At 45.1% G+C, this 17,307-nt stretch overlaps 1 protein-coding gene across 1 annotated transcript in view; it reads right to left on the bottom strand.

Moving 5' to 3' along the window:
- Positions 1–15,909, bottom strand: part of LOC134302822 (ephrin type-B receptor 1-B) — a 266,238-nt gene extending 250,329 nt beyond the window's left edge. The window contains exon 1 of the mRNA XM_062988035.1: positions 15,839–15,909. Coding sequence (XP_062844105.1) covers positions 15,839–15,902 — 64 coding nt within the window. The 5' untranslated portion in view covers positions 15,903–15,909. The remainder of the gene's footprint in view (positions 1–15,838) is intronic.
- Positions 15,910–17,307: the final 1,398 nt, after the last annotated feature.

Raw genomic sequence — 17,307 nt, forward strand, 5'->3', positions numbered from 1 at the left:
AGGGCAGCTATTTTCAAACCTCATACTTTACACTACGGGTCCCCTGCTGGGGATCACAGGGGGTAAAACAGGTGCCTTAGGAGCCGTAGATGCATCATCAGGCTTGTATCTGGGTTAAAAGCCAGTAGGTAAGTCAATGGGTGCAGTAGTAGAATGGAACAGGTCTGGCATTATGCCTATTTGAGAGGACGGGTACACCCCTAATAGCTGGTGACAATACAAAAAAGAGACATCAGTTGTGTAAGCTGAGATGCTAATTGAAGTGACATAACCGAGGGCCTGCAACAGTCACACACTCCGTCCCAGAGCCCTGCTCCCATCCCATTACCCATCATCACTTTAGCACATGCAGGTCCAATCTGGCAACAGGCCATAATTAGGCCAGTACTGGCCATTTCCTATTACTCTACCCGGTCTGAAATCAATACTTAATTACCTCCCAATCTCCAATTTACCTACACACACATTCTCCAGAGAGCGTTTGACATTCGAGATGATAAACAGACGCAGAAAAAAAACACACACACACACACACACACACACACACACCTAGCCTGGCACTCTAAATTAGCGAAAATATATTCATATATGTTACATTTATGGCGAACCCGGAAGGTAAGCGAGTGCGCCGTGAACGTTTACAGGCAACGAGCCCATAACCGAGAGCTAATAAGAGTACGCGGAGGAGGCAAAGCCCCTTCTGTTCTCGCCTGATTCATTCCCGCCATTCTTGTTGACATGGCTGTCCAAGCTGGCAGTCAGCAAATAAATATACGGAAGGAATTCTTATTATTATAAAATATGAATACTTCGTCGTCATAGAGCAGTTGCAAATCGGTCTTTAAGGAACAGATCAGACGAGGATAATAGGATAGGTGAGTCTACTTGAATAATTGATTCTATGAATCAAATGGGTTTGGGAGTGAAACCATAGAGGCTTAAAGTGGCAAACAATGCAATACTGTGTAAAAAGTGTGTTTGTTTGTTTTGCTGACAGTAGTGTCCCAGAGTTTGGGGGAATAAAATGGAACTATGGGCCTAAAGATCAGCAGGCTATATATATTTTTGGTCAATTAAGTCGCATGAAAACGTTGTTTGGGTCTAAACTGCTTGCAACATTGACTCCTACTGTCTGGTTCAGGTACTGGCATGAGCGGTGGAGGAATATAGAGAGTGCACCGTGGTCCTCTGTATGTTCTGAGACTCCAAGGAGGCGTGTGATTGGCCAGTAGTTACCGTGGCCAGTAGTAATCGTGGAGGGTCACAAAGCTGGCAAGGGGTACGAAACCCTTTCCAAGGAGTTGGGCCTACCTGTCTCCACTGTTGGGAGCATCATCCGGAAGTGGAAGGCTCATGGAACTACTGTTAACCTTCCACGGCCCGGACAGCCTTTCAAAGTTTCCTCCCGTGCCGAGGCCAGGCTTGTCCGAAAGGTCAAGGCTGACCCAAAGACAACAAGGAGGGAGCTCCAGAAAGATCTCATGGCGGTGGGGACATTGGTTTCAATAATACCATAAGTAACGTACTCCACCACAATGGTCTCCGTTCCAGGCGAGCCGGTGAGGTACCTTTACTTTCAAAGCGTCATGTCAAGGCCCGTCTAAAGTTTGCTCATGATCACTTGGAGGACTCTGAGGCAGACTGGTTTAAGGTTCTCTGGTCTGATGAGACCAAGATCAAGCTCTTTGGTGCCAACCACACCCGGGCCGTTTGGCGAGAGGATGGCACTGCATACGACCCCAAGAATACCATCCCTACAGTCAAGCATGGTGGTGGCAGCATCATGCTGTGGGGCTGCTTCTCAGCCAAGGGGCTTGGCCATCTGGTCCGCATCCACGGGAAGATGGATAGCACGTCCTACCTGGAGATTTTGGCCAAAAACCTCCGCTCCTCCATCAAAGATCTTAAGATGGGGCGTCATTTCATCTTCCAACAGGACAACGACCACAAGCACACGGCCAAGAAAACCAAGGCCTGGTTTAATAGGGAAAAGATCAAGGTTTTGCAGTGGCCTAGTCAGTCTCTTGACCTTAACCCAATTGAAAACTTGTGGAAGGAGCTCAAGATCAAAGTCCGCAAGAGATGCCCAAAGAACCTAGACAACTTGGAGAAGATCTGGAGAGCATGGAGGAGTAAGCCAAGATTACTCCAGAGACCTATGCCGGTTGATATTTAAACTTAAACAGAAGCTTCTAGTCTCTGAATAGTCTGGTGCTTTAATTGAAAGGAACTAGAATTGATATGTTATACAGTGGTTATATGGTGTAAACAATAATATACAGCACCAGTCTCAGTTCTGCTACCGGTCAGCTGGGCGTCCCCTGCTGGGTGGGAAAGACCAGACTAATAAGTGGGTGGGCTCTACGACGCAACGTAAGAACCCTGGCTAGTAGCCTGAGGCGCTTGTACAGAAGTGGAGGAAAGCGGAGATTGGTGTCTAACTCTCCATGCGCAAGACTGGCCTCACGTGCGAATGCACCAAAGTATGGGTGAATAAGAGGGGGTCAAGGGAGTGTGGGGCAGGTGACTATACCCTCCTCAGATGCGTAGACTAATTGGCTATGCTAAAATCGGGGGGAAAAAAATGTGTAAATTATAATAATAAATAAATAAATAGTGTTTTTTTCTGGTTCTATTTCTCCAACCTATCTGCGCTTTCATTAAGGAGAGAGAGAGAACAGAAAGTGTCAACAGCACAAACCCATTTATTTTCACGAGAGAGGAGACCGAACGAGAAAGAGGCAATTATTCTCGGAGCTCGGGGCAGGAAAAGAAGCCAGTCCGCTAACGCCGCCGCCGTTGTTTGGCGCTCTAATTAAACACCTTTAAAAAACAACACAGAGAACAATCGAGCTTCACACGGAGTCCGAGCGGCGGCGAGTCTGAAGCTCGATTAGCGCCGGACGACGAGGCTAGCGGAGGCCACCGCGGGCCACATCAGGACCTCTGAAAAGGTAAACTCTCCAACTAATCAATGTTTTCTGCTCCAGCTGCTTCTTGGGGAAAATCGAGAAAGCTCTGGATGGTTTCTGCTGACGGGGGCTTCTTTAGCCTTCCCTCGGGGGTATATACGCCACTTTCGCACACATGCCCGGTGCTTTTTATGGGGTATTTATATCCACACTTTCACACTGAACCCAACCCAGTCATAGTGTGATAAAGTGTTGGAAATCCTATATGAAAATAAATATAAAAAATAATAGCTGTTTTTAATAATAGCTGTTTTTTAATACACTGTATGGCCTAAAATACAACCCCAATCAGAAAAGGTTGGGACAGTATGGACAATGTTTCAGCAATTCATTTCATTTGTTAATATACCTCCAAAAGTTGGGACGGGGGCAATTTAGGGCTAGTAATGAGGTGAGAAAACTAAATAATGATGTGATTCCAAACAGGTGACTGTAATCATGGTTTGGTACAAAAGCAGCATCCAGGAAAGGCTGAGTCTCTGATGAGCAAAAATAACCAGATGTTCTCCAGTTTGTCAACAAATATGCGAAAAAAACATGGAAATGTTTAAAAACAATGAACCTCAAAGAAAGATTAGAAGAAATTTGCATATTCTCCCTCTACAGTGCATAATATCATTAAAACCATTCAAGGAATCAGGAGGAATTTCAGCGCATAAAGGCCAAGGGTGCACGCTTAACCTGAACCCCCGTGATCTTCCATCCCTCAGACGGCACTGCATCAAGAACTCACTCAACAATAGCTGATATAACCACATGGGTGAGGGATTACTTTGTCAAACCTTTGTCAAGCACTACAATACAGAGTTACATGCACAAATGCCACTTAAAACTTCACTGTGCAAAAAAAGAAGCCTTATGTTAACCCTGTACAGAAGCAACGTCGACTTCTCCGGGCTCGGAGGCATCTAGGATGGACCATTACACAGTGGAAACGTGTATTGTGGTCAGATGAATCAGCATTCCAGGTCTTGTTTTGGGAAAAATAGACAAACAGGACCATCCAGACTGTTATCAGGAACAAGTCCAAAAGCCAGGGTCTGTCATGGTATGTGGGTGTGTCAGTGCCCTTGGTAAAGGTCATTTACACTTCTGTCATGGCAGCATTAATGCAGAAAAGTACATTGAGATCTTAGAGCAACATGTGCTGCCTTCAAGACGTCATCAAGACAATGCAAAACCACATGCTTGCACACATTACAAAGGCATGGCTGTGGAAGAAGAGGGTACGGGTACTGGACTGGCCTGCCTGCAGTCCTGACCTGTCCCGATTGGAGAATGTGTGATGAATCTTGAAACGGAAAATGCGACAACGACGGCCCTGTACTGTTACACATCTTAAGACGTGTTTGTGTGTCTTGGTGGACATCTCCAGCCCCCTCTTTGCCCTCGGAGTGTGTATGGGAATTTGTGCACACTCAAACAAAATAGCATATATGATATCAAGCGCTGATAGTGGTCAAGAAGGCCTTGCTCATGATTGACATTCCAATTCTTCCCAATAGAGTACACAAGTATGCTGGAACGGACATATCCGATCGTGTCTGTGTAGACTCCCGGCTGGTTGACAGCACAAAATTAGTAAGCTAGAATAATAAGGCTGCTGCACCACCCGAGCCACCACACACATACACACACACACACACTAAATTCAATAGCAGTCCACAAACATGCATCTCCAGGGACAGCGCATCTCAGAGGAGAGATACTTCACCGCACCGCAACTCCCAGACGCATCACTCAAATCAGGACCCACAGCTCTGTAGTGGTGTGTGTGTGTGTGTGTGTGTGTGTGTGTGTGTGTATACAATGTAGCATTTAAGTCTGTCAACACTCACAGGGCTGAACTGTGTGTGCAGATACAGACCTATGTCTACTAAATTAGCACAAATTCTCACAGACACATTTCAAAATGACCTGGACAGCCTTTCTAGAGAAGCCAGTTTTATATTAATGCAGGCAATTTTGTCAGATGTCTACATACTTCTGGACACAAATTCTCACAGACATAATCCAAAATTACTTGGACATGCATATTCAGATGGCTTTGGGTTGAAATGTCCAGCAACCTCTTGGGCAGGCGTCTATATACTTCTGGCCCAAAAAAGATTTGGATCATTCCCAGCACTGCAGTGACACTAACATGGTGGTTGTGTGTTAGTGTGTGTTGTGCTGGTATGAGTGGATTAGACACAGGAGTGCTGCTGGAGTTTTTAAACACCTCACTGTCACTGCTGGACTGAGAATAGTCCACCAACCAAAAATATCCAGCCGGTCTAGAAGATGACCAACTCAAACAGCAGCAATAGATGAGCGATCGTCTCTGACTTTACATCTACAAGGTGGACCAACTAGGTAGGAGTGTCTAATAGAGTGGACAGTGAGTGGACACGGTATTTAAAAACTCCAGCAGCGCTGCTGTGTCTGATCCACTCATACCAGCACAACACACACTAACACACCACCACCATGTCAGTGTCACTGCAGTGCTGAGAATCATCCACCACATAAATAATACCTGCTCTGTGGTGGTCCTGTGGGGTCAGTAATTGTAGAACTACAAAGTGCTTATATATGGTAAGTGGAGCTGATAAAATGGACAGTGAGTGTAGAAACAAGGAGGTGGTTTTAATTTTATGGCTGTATATATACTACATTTTTAATTAATTATTTTTTTTTATTATTATTATGTTAACAGTGATTTTTAACCTGGTTCAAAACTTCAAAATGACATAGCTGACTGTGAATGGACAGTGGACAAGACTGGACACTGCAGGTATCTGACCCACATCATTCTTTTTTTACACGTGCCTTGTTTAAATGAATAGTTTTTAATATTATAAAGCAGAATTAATGATTTCAACATCCTGTCTGACTTCAGTGGCACTTCAAGGGTGTCAAACAGACCCAATCAGACTTATGTAACCAGCAAAGAACGTCTGATTATGAGGCATTACAACAGCTTCTGGAACAGAAGAAACAAATAACGAGCGAGCGAGAGAGAGAGAGAGAGACCCTATAAATCTCCCGAGCTGGGCAACATGAGAGAGGATTAGATAAATTTGCATTCCATTAACAGAGAAAGACGAAAAAGAAAAAAGTGCGTCGGGCATCTGTAGATCATTATTCACAACAGCGACGGCAATTACCTCCTCCTCCGCCGTACACGCTCCCCGCTCTCGTTTCTGATCGGCCTTACACCAATTACCCCTGCATCGGCTCGCTCACGTGACTCGGATACCCCCTTTCATGAACTTGTCTGATTAAACCAGATTGTACTTTGCCGCTGATTACAGTGGTACCTTGAAACTGAACCAGTTGATTCTGGAAGTGGCGTCGAGTTTCAAAGGTTTCGAGTTTCACAAAATACGAGTCCGAGTCAAGTCACAAGTCTTTAGGCTAGAGTCCGAGTCAAGTCACGAGTCTTTAGACTGGAGTCTAAGTCAGGTCACGAGTCTTTAGGCTAGAGTCCGAGTCAAGTCACGAGTCTTTAGACTAGAGTTCGAGTCAAGTCACGAGTCTTTAGGCTAGTGTCCGAGTCAAGTCACGAGTCTTTAGGCTAGTGTCCGAGTCAAGTCACGAGTCTTTAGGCTAGAGTCTAATTCAAGTCACAAGTCTTTGGACTAGAGTCCGAGTCAAGTCACGAGTCTTTAGGCTAGAGTCCGAGTCAAGTCATGAGTCTTTAGACTGGGGTCTAAGTCAGGTCACGAGTCTTTAGGCTAGAGTCCGAGTCAAGTCACGAGTCTTTAGACTAGAGTTCGAGTCAAGTCACGAGTCTTTAGGCTAGAGTCCGAGTCAAGTCACTAGTCTTTAGGCTAGAGTCCGAGTCAAGTCACGAGTCTTTAGGCTAGAGTCTAATTCAAGTCACAAGTCTTTGGACTAGAGTCCGAGTCAAGTCACGAGTCTTTAGGCTAGAGTCCGAGTCAAGTCACAAGTCTTTAGGCTAGAGTCCGAGTCAAGTCACAAGTCTTTAGGCTAGAGTCTGAGTCAAGTCACGAGTCAATATAATATACACAAAACATATATTGGAAATGTAGCGTAGAAATAAACAAATAATATGTAAGTTCAGATAAACAACAACAGATTAGCGACCGTATGTTGTCGTTTTACTTCGTGCCTTTACTTTCCTAGTCATTGTGCAAATTAATGTAATTTCCGTAACATAAAGGTACCAGTTAAAAGCTTAAACTGATACGTTTTGTTTTCACTGCAAAAAAAAAAGCGCGCGATAAATCACAGCACAGCGGCCAAAATCCAAAACACAGCAAAAAAAAATCATAACCACTGCTTACCTTAGCTTATGTTCTTCCAGATGCTATTAAATTTATAACCGTGTGTCCCATTAGGAATATAATTCGTTATATTGTAAATGTGCTTATAATTAAAAACTTCCAAACTTTTCTCGGTTGTGAAGTAAAACACGAACTCATTAGAAAGCCAATCAATCGTTTCATTGACAATCATCTGTGTGACGCAAACTGAATAAATGCAGATAACAGCAATTCTTACTAAAAATTTAAATCAGAAAGTCTGATTGGTTCAGAAAGCGCTCTTTCAACCATTAGTGCCAATTCTGTTGTTCCTGTGAAGTGCACTACATAGGGTATTCCCCCATTTTAAGTGAGATTCCAATTCAAAGGTAACGAAAATGTTCAAATGTAGTGAACTGTGTAGGGAGTAGGGAGCGATGCTTCATCACTACGCCAGAAGCTGGCTGTAACATTTACCCATTGTGTCCGTTGCGGGTTAAGACAGTCAAAACGAGTTAATTGTCACACGTAACATGCTGACTCCAGAGATTTTTGTTGTTTACGAGTCATTTTTGCGAGTCAGGGTCATTTGAAACGAGTCCAAGTCGAGTCTGAAGTTGCTGTGTGTGTAACTTACGTGTCAATGTGTTTCATGGTCCTGTTGAACTGCATATTTTATATCAAAGGCACTGAACATGGACTAGTGTTACATTTCTGTGTAGGATAGGCCGCCAATCCATCGCATGGCTTCAGCCAACCCCCCTCAGACACAGCCAATCGTGTACGTGCGGACGCCCAGCTGGCCGATAGCACTGCTGAGATCTTGTTTGAATGACTAGTGTTACATTTTAGTGTAGGATAGGCTGCCAATCCATCGCATGGCTTCAGCTAATGTCCCTCAGACACAGCCAGTCAGGTATGTGTGGACGCCCGGCTGGCCGATAGCACTGCTGAGATTCAATGCTGGATGTGCCCAAAGCAATAAAGACCTTATATGGCAGGACAGAGACTTCAGTGCAACAGGTTTCAACTGAACAAAGCAGTAGCTCATAATAAACAATGATGTGAACTCAAGAGCGGAAGGAAGAATTAGGAATCCTGTACTGCCTGTCTGACAGCTTGATGACAGCACTTATGCTTAAAAATATCATGTGGTGCTACAATTAGGGTGTCCATACGTCCGGTTTTAGGACGGACAGACCGGTTTTTCATCTGCCGGCCTTTGTTTGTGTGATGTAGACACTATCCTGACCGTCTACCCACTGTCACGCCCTCTTTTTTGGGGTCTGATGTCCTCCTTTTAGGGGTTATGAAAGTGCCCCCCTAGCTACAATCCATCCTTTGTACTGTATTGTCCCTGTAGCGGCCTGATTTATGTATATGTAATATGACTGACTGGCCAATTTATTAGGAACACCTGTGCTTATGTGTGTGTGCACGTGTCGATCTATCCATTGAAGCAAGTCATGCAATACAGATGGCCGATTCATCAGTAACATATGTACACCTGCTTGCTCATGCAGTTATCCAATCAGCCAGATGGATTGTCACATGTATGGAAATGGAAAAAACATCCAGTGAGTGTCAATTCTGCCTTGTCAATGAGATAAATCAGAGGAAATGAAGGGCTGTAAGCTAGGGTGGTTAAAATAACCGATGTTTACACATCGAGAGCAGAAAGGCATCTCAAAACAGAATAAAGGAACCTTGTAGTCATAGCCATTTCCCACCCAATAGCTAATATATTCATTGATTCATTAATTCACTGTCTGTTTTATTCTATTCAAGGTCGTCGTGGGTGCAATTCACCAGACGAAAGGTAGGACACACTTTGGACAGGTTGCCAGTCCATCACAGGATGCACACACACACACACACACGTAAGGCAATTCTAGCATCTCCAATTAACCTGACTGCATGTCTTTGGACTGTGGGAGGAAACCGGAGCTCCCGGAGGAAACCCCCATGGACATGGGACCCGAACCCAGCTACACCTGGGTATCGAACCAAGGATTTCTTGCTTTGGGGTGACGGTGCTACCCACTGAGCCACCGTACATCAGAGATGTTCACAAGTCACAAAATACGAGTCCGAGTCAAGTCACGAGCCTTTAGTCTAGAGTTCGGGTCAAGTCACAAGTCTTTAGGCTAGAGTCCGAGTCAAGTCACGAGTCTTTAGGCTAGAGTTCGGGTCAAGTCACGAGTCTTTAGACTAGAGTTCGGGTCAAGTCACAGGTCTTTAGACTAGAGTCAGAATCAAGTCACGAGCCTTTAGTCTAGTGTCCGAGTCAAGTCATGAGTCTTTAGACTAGAGTTTGGGTCAAGTCACGAGTATTTAGGCTAGAGTCTGAGTCAAGTCACGAGTCTTTAGACTAGAGTTCGGGTCAAGTCGAAAGTCTTTAGACTAGAGTCTGAGTCAAGTCACAAGTCGTTAGGCTAGAGTCTGAGTCAAGTCACAAGTCTTTAGGCTAGAGTACGAGTGAAGTCACAAGCCTTTAGTCTAGAGTCCGAGTCAAGTCACGACTCTTTAGACTAGAGTTCGGGTCAAGTCACGAGTCTTTAGACTAGAGTCCGAGTCAAGTCACGAGTCTTTAGACTAGAGTTTGGTCAAGTCACGAGTCTTTAGGCTAGAGTTCGGGTCAAGTCACGAGTATTTAGACTAGAGTCCGAGTCAAGTCACGAGTCAATATAATATACACGAAACATATATTGGAAATGTAGCGTAGAAATAAACACATAATATGTAAGTTCAGATAAAAACAACAGATTAGCAAACACAAGGGCACTCAGTAATGCTAGGGACTCTTGTTTACGAGCCATTTCTTTGCGAGTCATGAGTCGAGTCCGAGTAGTTTGAAATGAGTCAGAGTCGAAAAAAACACAAGGACACGTAGTAAGGCTAGGGACTCTTGTTTTTAACGAGTCACTTTTTTGCGAGTCATGAGTCGAGTCCGAATCGTTTGAAACGAGTCAGAGTCGAGTCTGAAGTCGACGCTGGATTCGAGTCCCCATCTCTGCCGTACACTGAGCCAAATAACCATTTAGAAAGGAAAACTAGCCAAGATTTGGGCAAAGGGTAAAGGTTAGGGTAAAGGGTAAAGGAGTCGTAGCTTTATTCAGGTAAATTCTGATAATGTTAAAGGTCTTATTATTATAATTATAGATTCTTCTAATCCATGTGAAGTCAGTTTATATAGAAAATGAATGAATCATGATTCATTTGAAAAAATTAAACCCTAATCAGTCAGTTTTAGCGTTAGCTACATCTGTGAAGTCCTGAAAGAGTAAGTCTTTCTATTAATACATCATATTTGATAAATAATTCATATTTCAGCAGGATGACACTCAACTGCAATGCCGAACGCCCGCATTCATAATTCATGCATGGCTTTAATGGCCGATTTTCAGATCTCAGACGGCCAGATCTATTCCGAGGGCACTCTCCCTGCCCGCTTTCGAATTTCCAACTCCAAGAGGAACGCACTAAGAGAGCTCTTGTTACCACAGATGGTCTCCAAGAACGTCTCCCTGCCGTTTCCTCTCCCCCCTTTGGATCTTTGACACGTTGTTCGTTATAGCGAGGCGCCTAACGGTTAGGACACGCAGAGCCGAGCCGAGCCGAGCTGGACCGTAGCTAAACGGGCCGCGGACCGCTCCCGACTTAACCAGCCAAAGGCCAATTCCCTTTCAATTAGCCACCAGGACGTGATGCCTACACGCCTCCTCCTTTTCCCTGCCCATCACACCCCGGTCCATCTGCCACGGTTAGCCACAGAACAGCACTCCCAGTCATCCAGAACGGTCTCCAGAGTGGTGAGCAAATACAAAGCCTTCGATTCTCTGCCTCTCTTTGAAGCGACGGTCCGCGGTGTATCATCTGTAAAATGTGTCGTCTGTATCACATAGACATAGACAAGTTTGTCTCAGATTAGATAAGGGCTTCCATCGACTCTCCGCTGAAGAGTATCGGAAATCACAGCGCATTAACCTTCAGGACTCGGCGAATGAGAACTTGATTGAACTGTGTTGATGCGTACGCTCTAACGTTTAGTTAGGAAGGCACAGATATAGACTAAAGAAAGAAATAACAGCAATAACTGGTCAGGACCCCCACAGGACCACCACACAGCAGATATTATTTAGGTGGTGGATCATTCTCAGCACTGCAGTGACACTGACATGGTGGTGGTGTGTTAGTGTGTGTTGTGCTGGTATGAGTGGATCAGACACAGCAGCGCTGCTAAAGTTTTTAAATATCATGTCCACTCACTGTCCACTCTATTAGACACTCCTACCTAGTTGGTCCACCTTGTAGATGTAAAGTCAGAGACGATCGCTCATCTATTGCTGCTGTTTGAGTCGGTCATCTTCTAGACCTTCATCAGGGGCGCTGTTAGCTGGATATATTTGGTTGGTGGACTATTCTCAGTCCAGCAGTGACAGTGAGGTGTTTAAAAACTCCACGCATACCAGCACAACACACACTAACACACCACCACCATGTCAGTGTCACTGCAGTGCTGAGAATGATCCACCACCTAAATAATACCTACTCTGTAATGGTCCTGTGGAGGGTCCTGAGCATTGAAGAACAGCATGAAAGGGGGCTAACAAAACATGCGGAGAAACAGATGGACTACAGTCAGTAATTGTAGAACTACAAAGTGTTTTTATATGGTAAGTGGAGCTGATAAAATGGACAGTGAGTGTAGAAACAAGGAGGTGGTTTTAATGTTATGGTTGATCGGTGTAGTCTTAACCTGTATTGGCTGGGGTTATTTCGTATTAAAATCGGAGAATCTGATTGGCCGTCGATCAGCCAATATGATTTATTTACTAGAATTTTAATGTCATGTTTTAGACACTTCGGATACATTCATGACAGGATTCACCAGTTCAAGGTTCAAGGACCCAAAGTTTCCCAGCAGAACATTGCCCAAAGCATCACACTACCTCCCATAGTGCATCCTGGTGCCATGATGTAAAAGAAAACGTGATTCATCACACCAGGCCGCCTTCTTCTATTGCTCCGCGGTCCAGTTCCGATGCTCGCGTGCCCACTGTTGCCGCGTTCGGCGGTGGACAGGGGTCAGCATGGGCACCCTGACTGGTCTGCGCCTATGCTGCCCCATACGCAACAAACTGTGCTGCACTGTGTATTCTGACACCTTTCTATCAGAACCAGCATTAACTTCTTCAGCAGTTTGAGCTACAGGAGCTCGTCTGTTGGGTTGGACCACACGGACCAGCCTTCGCTCCTTACGTGCATCAATGAGCCTTGGTCGCCCATGACCCTGTCGCTGGTTTACCAGAATCCTTGGACCACTTTTGATAGATACTGACCACTGCAGACTGGTAACACCCCACAAGAGCTGCAGTTTTGGAGATGCTCTGACTGGACTAGTACTCAAAAGGTCACTGGTTCAAGCCCCACCACTGCCAGGTTGGCACTGTTGGGCCCTTGAGCAAGGCCGTTAACCCTTAATTGTTTAGACAATATACTGTCACAGTAATGTAAATGCAAAACATTAGGACCACACGTCCAATACGCTGTCAAAAAAGCTTTGCTCCACCAAGACATGGACTCCACAAGACATCTGAAGGCTTCCTGTTATATCTGGTACTGCTGTATTAGCATGGTGACTGTGAATGGCTTGCATCTACACAACCTCACATACTTCATACCCGACTTGCATTGGTGAGTCTTCACCGCCCAACAACCCGTCGGCGATTTATGGCTTGTCCCTCCTCTGATTGCTGTTGGTGTTTACCCACCACGACCATTTGGGAGCAACCCTTCCTGTTTCAGAGATGCTTTAACCCAGTTATACCAGCCATCTAGTAATCAAAAGGTCACTGGTTTAAGCCCTACCATTGCCACGTTGCCACTGTTGGGCACTTGAGCAAGGCCCTTAACCTTCAATTAATTAGACCGAATACTGTCACAGTACTGTAAATGTAATGTATATATAAAACATTAGGACCACTCTGCCTATATGTCCAGCTTGCATTGGTGAGTCTTTGCCGCCCATCAACCCGTCGTTTCATTTTTTATGCATTTTTCTGCCTATTTTTAGTGCGTCCAATTTTTACCCAGTTGCGTTATGCTTCCTCTCTACCGGTGCCGACCCCCTCCCCAATTATGGGGAGCGAACTGACACACAGCCTCTCCGACACATGCGCTGTAGCCGACTGCATCTTTTCACCTGCACGAGGCAAGTTCATATGCGGATCAGCCTTGTGCACGGAGAGCCACACCCTGATCAATGCATTATTCCTCTACTCTGTGCAGACGCCATCAATCAGCCAGCAGAGGACGTAATTGCATCAGTTATGAGGTCTCTATCCAGCTCCCTCCCTGGATGAACGACAGCCATTTATTGTTCATGTGGCCGCTCTGCCCAGCCGGATGAGATTCGATACGATGTATTTAAAATCCCAGCTCTGGTGGGCTAGTGTATTTTACCGCTGTGCCACCTGACCCACCTATGTATTTCTTACCGTTAAATTACTGTACTTCAATGAGCATTACAACACTTTAGACTGCCTGGCTCCAGCACCAGTACTTCAATGCTGGGGCCATACGGCGAGTCTCATATACAAAACTAACTAACTGCAGAACGTCCGAACGCACATGTATAAACCGGGTGCTGCATTCTGATTGGCTGAGCTAAATGTCACTCACATATCACCGCTACAATATTGTAATGTACTAATAACGACCTGACGAGTGCAGCCAATGAAGGGGCAGTGCGGGGGTTGTGTTGATCATTTGATCATTGATCAATTGATAATTGATTCAGCGTTTAAAGATACCGCCGCCATGGACAGGACAACACGTTCACTCGCTCACTGAAAATCCACCTTCTGCACGTGTTTGGGAGGGTTGCCACTACAGAGAAAAATAATCACAGCTAGACCGACATACTCCGAGGCACGAGACTCCGAGTGAGACAATGAAGAGTGAGAATGAAAGAAAAACAATCAGCTACTGCTGTGCCATCTGTCAAACGACATATTTCTAATTTATTTCCTTCTATTAGTGTTAAAACGTGTTTTAGCGTGAATAGAACAGAGCAGTTAATGGATTCTGATGCATTTTGTGCAAAAAACATAATAATAATACATTTTTAAACATAAATATGTCTATTTACACCTTAAAATTCATGTAAAATGTACATTTTAATTCAATAATAAATACAAAAGGATATTAATATGTTTAATTTAAGACTTTCTGTTTTGAAGTAACCAGTATAGTTAGACATTGATGCAAAATAAGTATTTAAAATATAGTAATTTTATTATTTAGGGTATTTTTACTAGTAAACAAACTAAATATACTGTAATAGAACATGCATTTATTAATTTATTTTGACATTATTATACTATAATAGTACATGAACTATATTTTTAGTGGCATAGCTGGTAGAGTAGGTGGCACAAAGGTTCAATCATTTGCTCTGGTTAGTGTTTGTAAGTGTGTGGGTTGGCTACTCTAATTGTAGCTTATATACATACACCCATCAGCCATAACATTATGACCACCTCCTTGTTTCTACACTCACTGTCCATTTTATCAGCTACACTTACCACATAGATATAGCACTTTGTAGTTCTACAATTACTGACTGTAGTCCATCTGTTTCTCTACATACTTTTTAACCTGCTTTCACCAATGGTCAGGACCCCCACGGGACTACCACAGAGCAGGTATTATTTAGGTGGTGGATGATTCTCAGCACTGCAGTGACAATGACGTACGTGGTGGTGTGTTAGTGTGTGTTGTGCTGGTATGAGTGGATGCTGGAGTTTTTAAACACCTCACTGTCACTGCTGGACTGAGAATAGTCCACCAACCAAAAATATCCATCCAGTCCTGTGACCACTGATGAAGGTCTAGAAGATGACCAACTCAAACTCAAACAGAAGCAATAGATGAGCGATCATCTCTGACTTTACATTAACAAGGAGGACAAACTGGGTAGGAGTGTCTAACAGAGTGGACAGTGAGTGTAGAAACAAGGGGGTGGTCATAATGTTATGGCTGATCATGGTTTATACATACTGTATAAACACATGTTTTAAGGAACTCTCCAGAATCCTATCTACCTCTAAAATATAAAATATAATGTTATGTATGTGTTCCAAGTACTCAGCTTTACATGATCTGTCAGATTATTCAGTCCAAGCATGTAACCAGCCATAGCAAATCTGATGGTCACTTCGTTTTCCTCTGACCGGCATATTTTCATCCACCCACATAAACAACACGAGGGGCTGAACGATTCGCCTCACAGCAAGAAGGTCCTGGTCCCGGTCCTGGGCGGTCCAGGTCCTTTCTGTGTGGACTAATGTGCATGTTTTCCCCGTGTCTGTGTGGGTTTCCCCCCGGAGCTCCGGTTTCCTCCCACGGTCCAAAGACGTGCAAGTGAGGTGAATTGAAGATACAATGAAATTAACACAGGGATCAGTGCTGAACGCGCATCACAGATCTGAAGAGCATCTCAGGCGCACAAGAAAAGTTTCCAACAACAGCAGAAACAGCCAAGAAGCGAAAAGTTGCGCTGCGCATCTAACGTGCGTAAAGACGCAGGTGCAAACAGCTGCGCGTATTTACCTTCCATCCCCGTGACGGCCACGACTGCGCACAAAAACGTGAGAAAATCCACCGGCACATTCATCCTCCTCAGCCGCTTCATCCCTCCACGACAAATAAAAGAAAAAAAATAGAACTCCTGCTTCTGCACAGGATGATAATCCGATATTCCGAAATCCAGAGGTGCGCCAGTGTCACATCGCAGCTGTAGTAAGTGTAGAGCGCGTGTACACGAGTCCGCGCGTGTGCGCGCGTGTCTATGTGTGTGTGTGTATGCACGAGTGTGTATGACAGTCTGGATGACTCTAAAGCACACGGCTCGGGCGAACACGCACCCGGTCCGACACGCCCGCCCTTCTTTACTCTTTAAACGCCCTGCACCAATCTCAGCTCGACCAGAGAAACGCGTCGACCAATCACAGACGAGCGCTCGATTCTTATTCAAAAGCCGCAAGTTTTATACAGAGAGCGCGTCTGGAAAGCGAAGCTCTACGGTTTAAAGGAGAACAGCGCCGACAAGCGGTCAATATTAAATAAATGATTATGAACCGGAGTCTCTAGACAGGGGTTAGCGAGTTTAGATGTTGGGTGGATGGATGGATGGATGGATGGATGGATGGATGGATGGATAGATGGATGAATAGATGGGTGTATGGATGAATAGATAGATAGATGGTCAGATAGATGATAGATAGACAGACAGGTAGATGGATAGATGGTTGGATGGATGGGTGGGTGGGTGGATGGACAGACAGATAGATAGATGATAGATAGACAGACAGGCAGACAGAGGTAGATGGGTGGGTGGATGGATGGGTCAATGGATGGGTGGGTGGGTTGGTGGATGGATGGATGGATGGATGGGTTGGTGGATGGGTGGGTTGGTGGATGGGTGGGTGGATGGATGGATGGATGGGTGGGTTAGTTGGTTGGTGGGTTGGTGGATGGGTTGGTGGATGGATGGATGGATGGATGGGTTGGTGGATGGGTGGGTTGGTGGATGGATGGGTGGATGGATGGATGGATGGGTGGGTTAGTTGGTTGGTGGGTTGATGGGTGGATGGGTGGGTGGATGGATGGGTTGGTGGATGGGTGAGTTGGTGGATGGATGGGTGGGTGGGTGGGTTGGTGGATGGATGGATGGATGGGTGGGTGGATGGGTGGGTTGGTGGATGGGTGGGTTGATGGGTGGATGGGTGGATGGGTGGGTGGGTGGGTGGGTTGGTGGATGGATGAATGGGTGGGTGGGTTGGTGGATGGATGGATGGATGGATGGATGGGTGGGTGGGTGGGTGGTTGGGTTGATGGATGGGTGGGTGGTTTGGTGGATGGATGGATGGGTGCGTGGGTGTGTTGGTGGATAGATAGATAGATAGATAGATAGATAGATAGATAGATAGATAGATGGATGGATGGATGGATGGATGGATGGATGGATGGATGGATGGATGGATGGATGGATGGATGGATGGATGGACGGACAAACAAAT

The sequence above is a fragment of the Trichomycterus rosablanca genome, chromosome 25 (genome assembly GCF_030014385.1).
Source record: "Trichomycterus rosablanca isolate fTriRos1 chromosome 25, fTriRos1.hap1, whole genome shotgun sequence".
Lineage (NCBI taxonomy): Eukaryota > Metazoa > Chordata > Actinopteri > Siluriformes > Trichomycteridae > Trichomycterus > Trichomycterus rosablanca.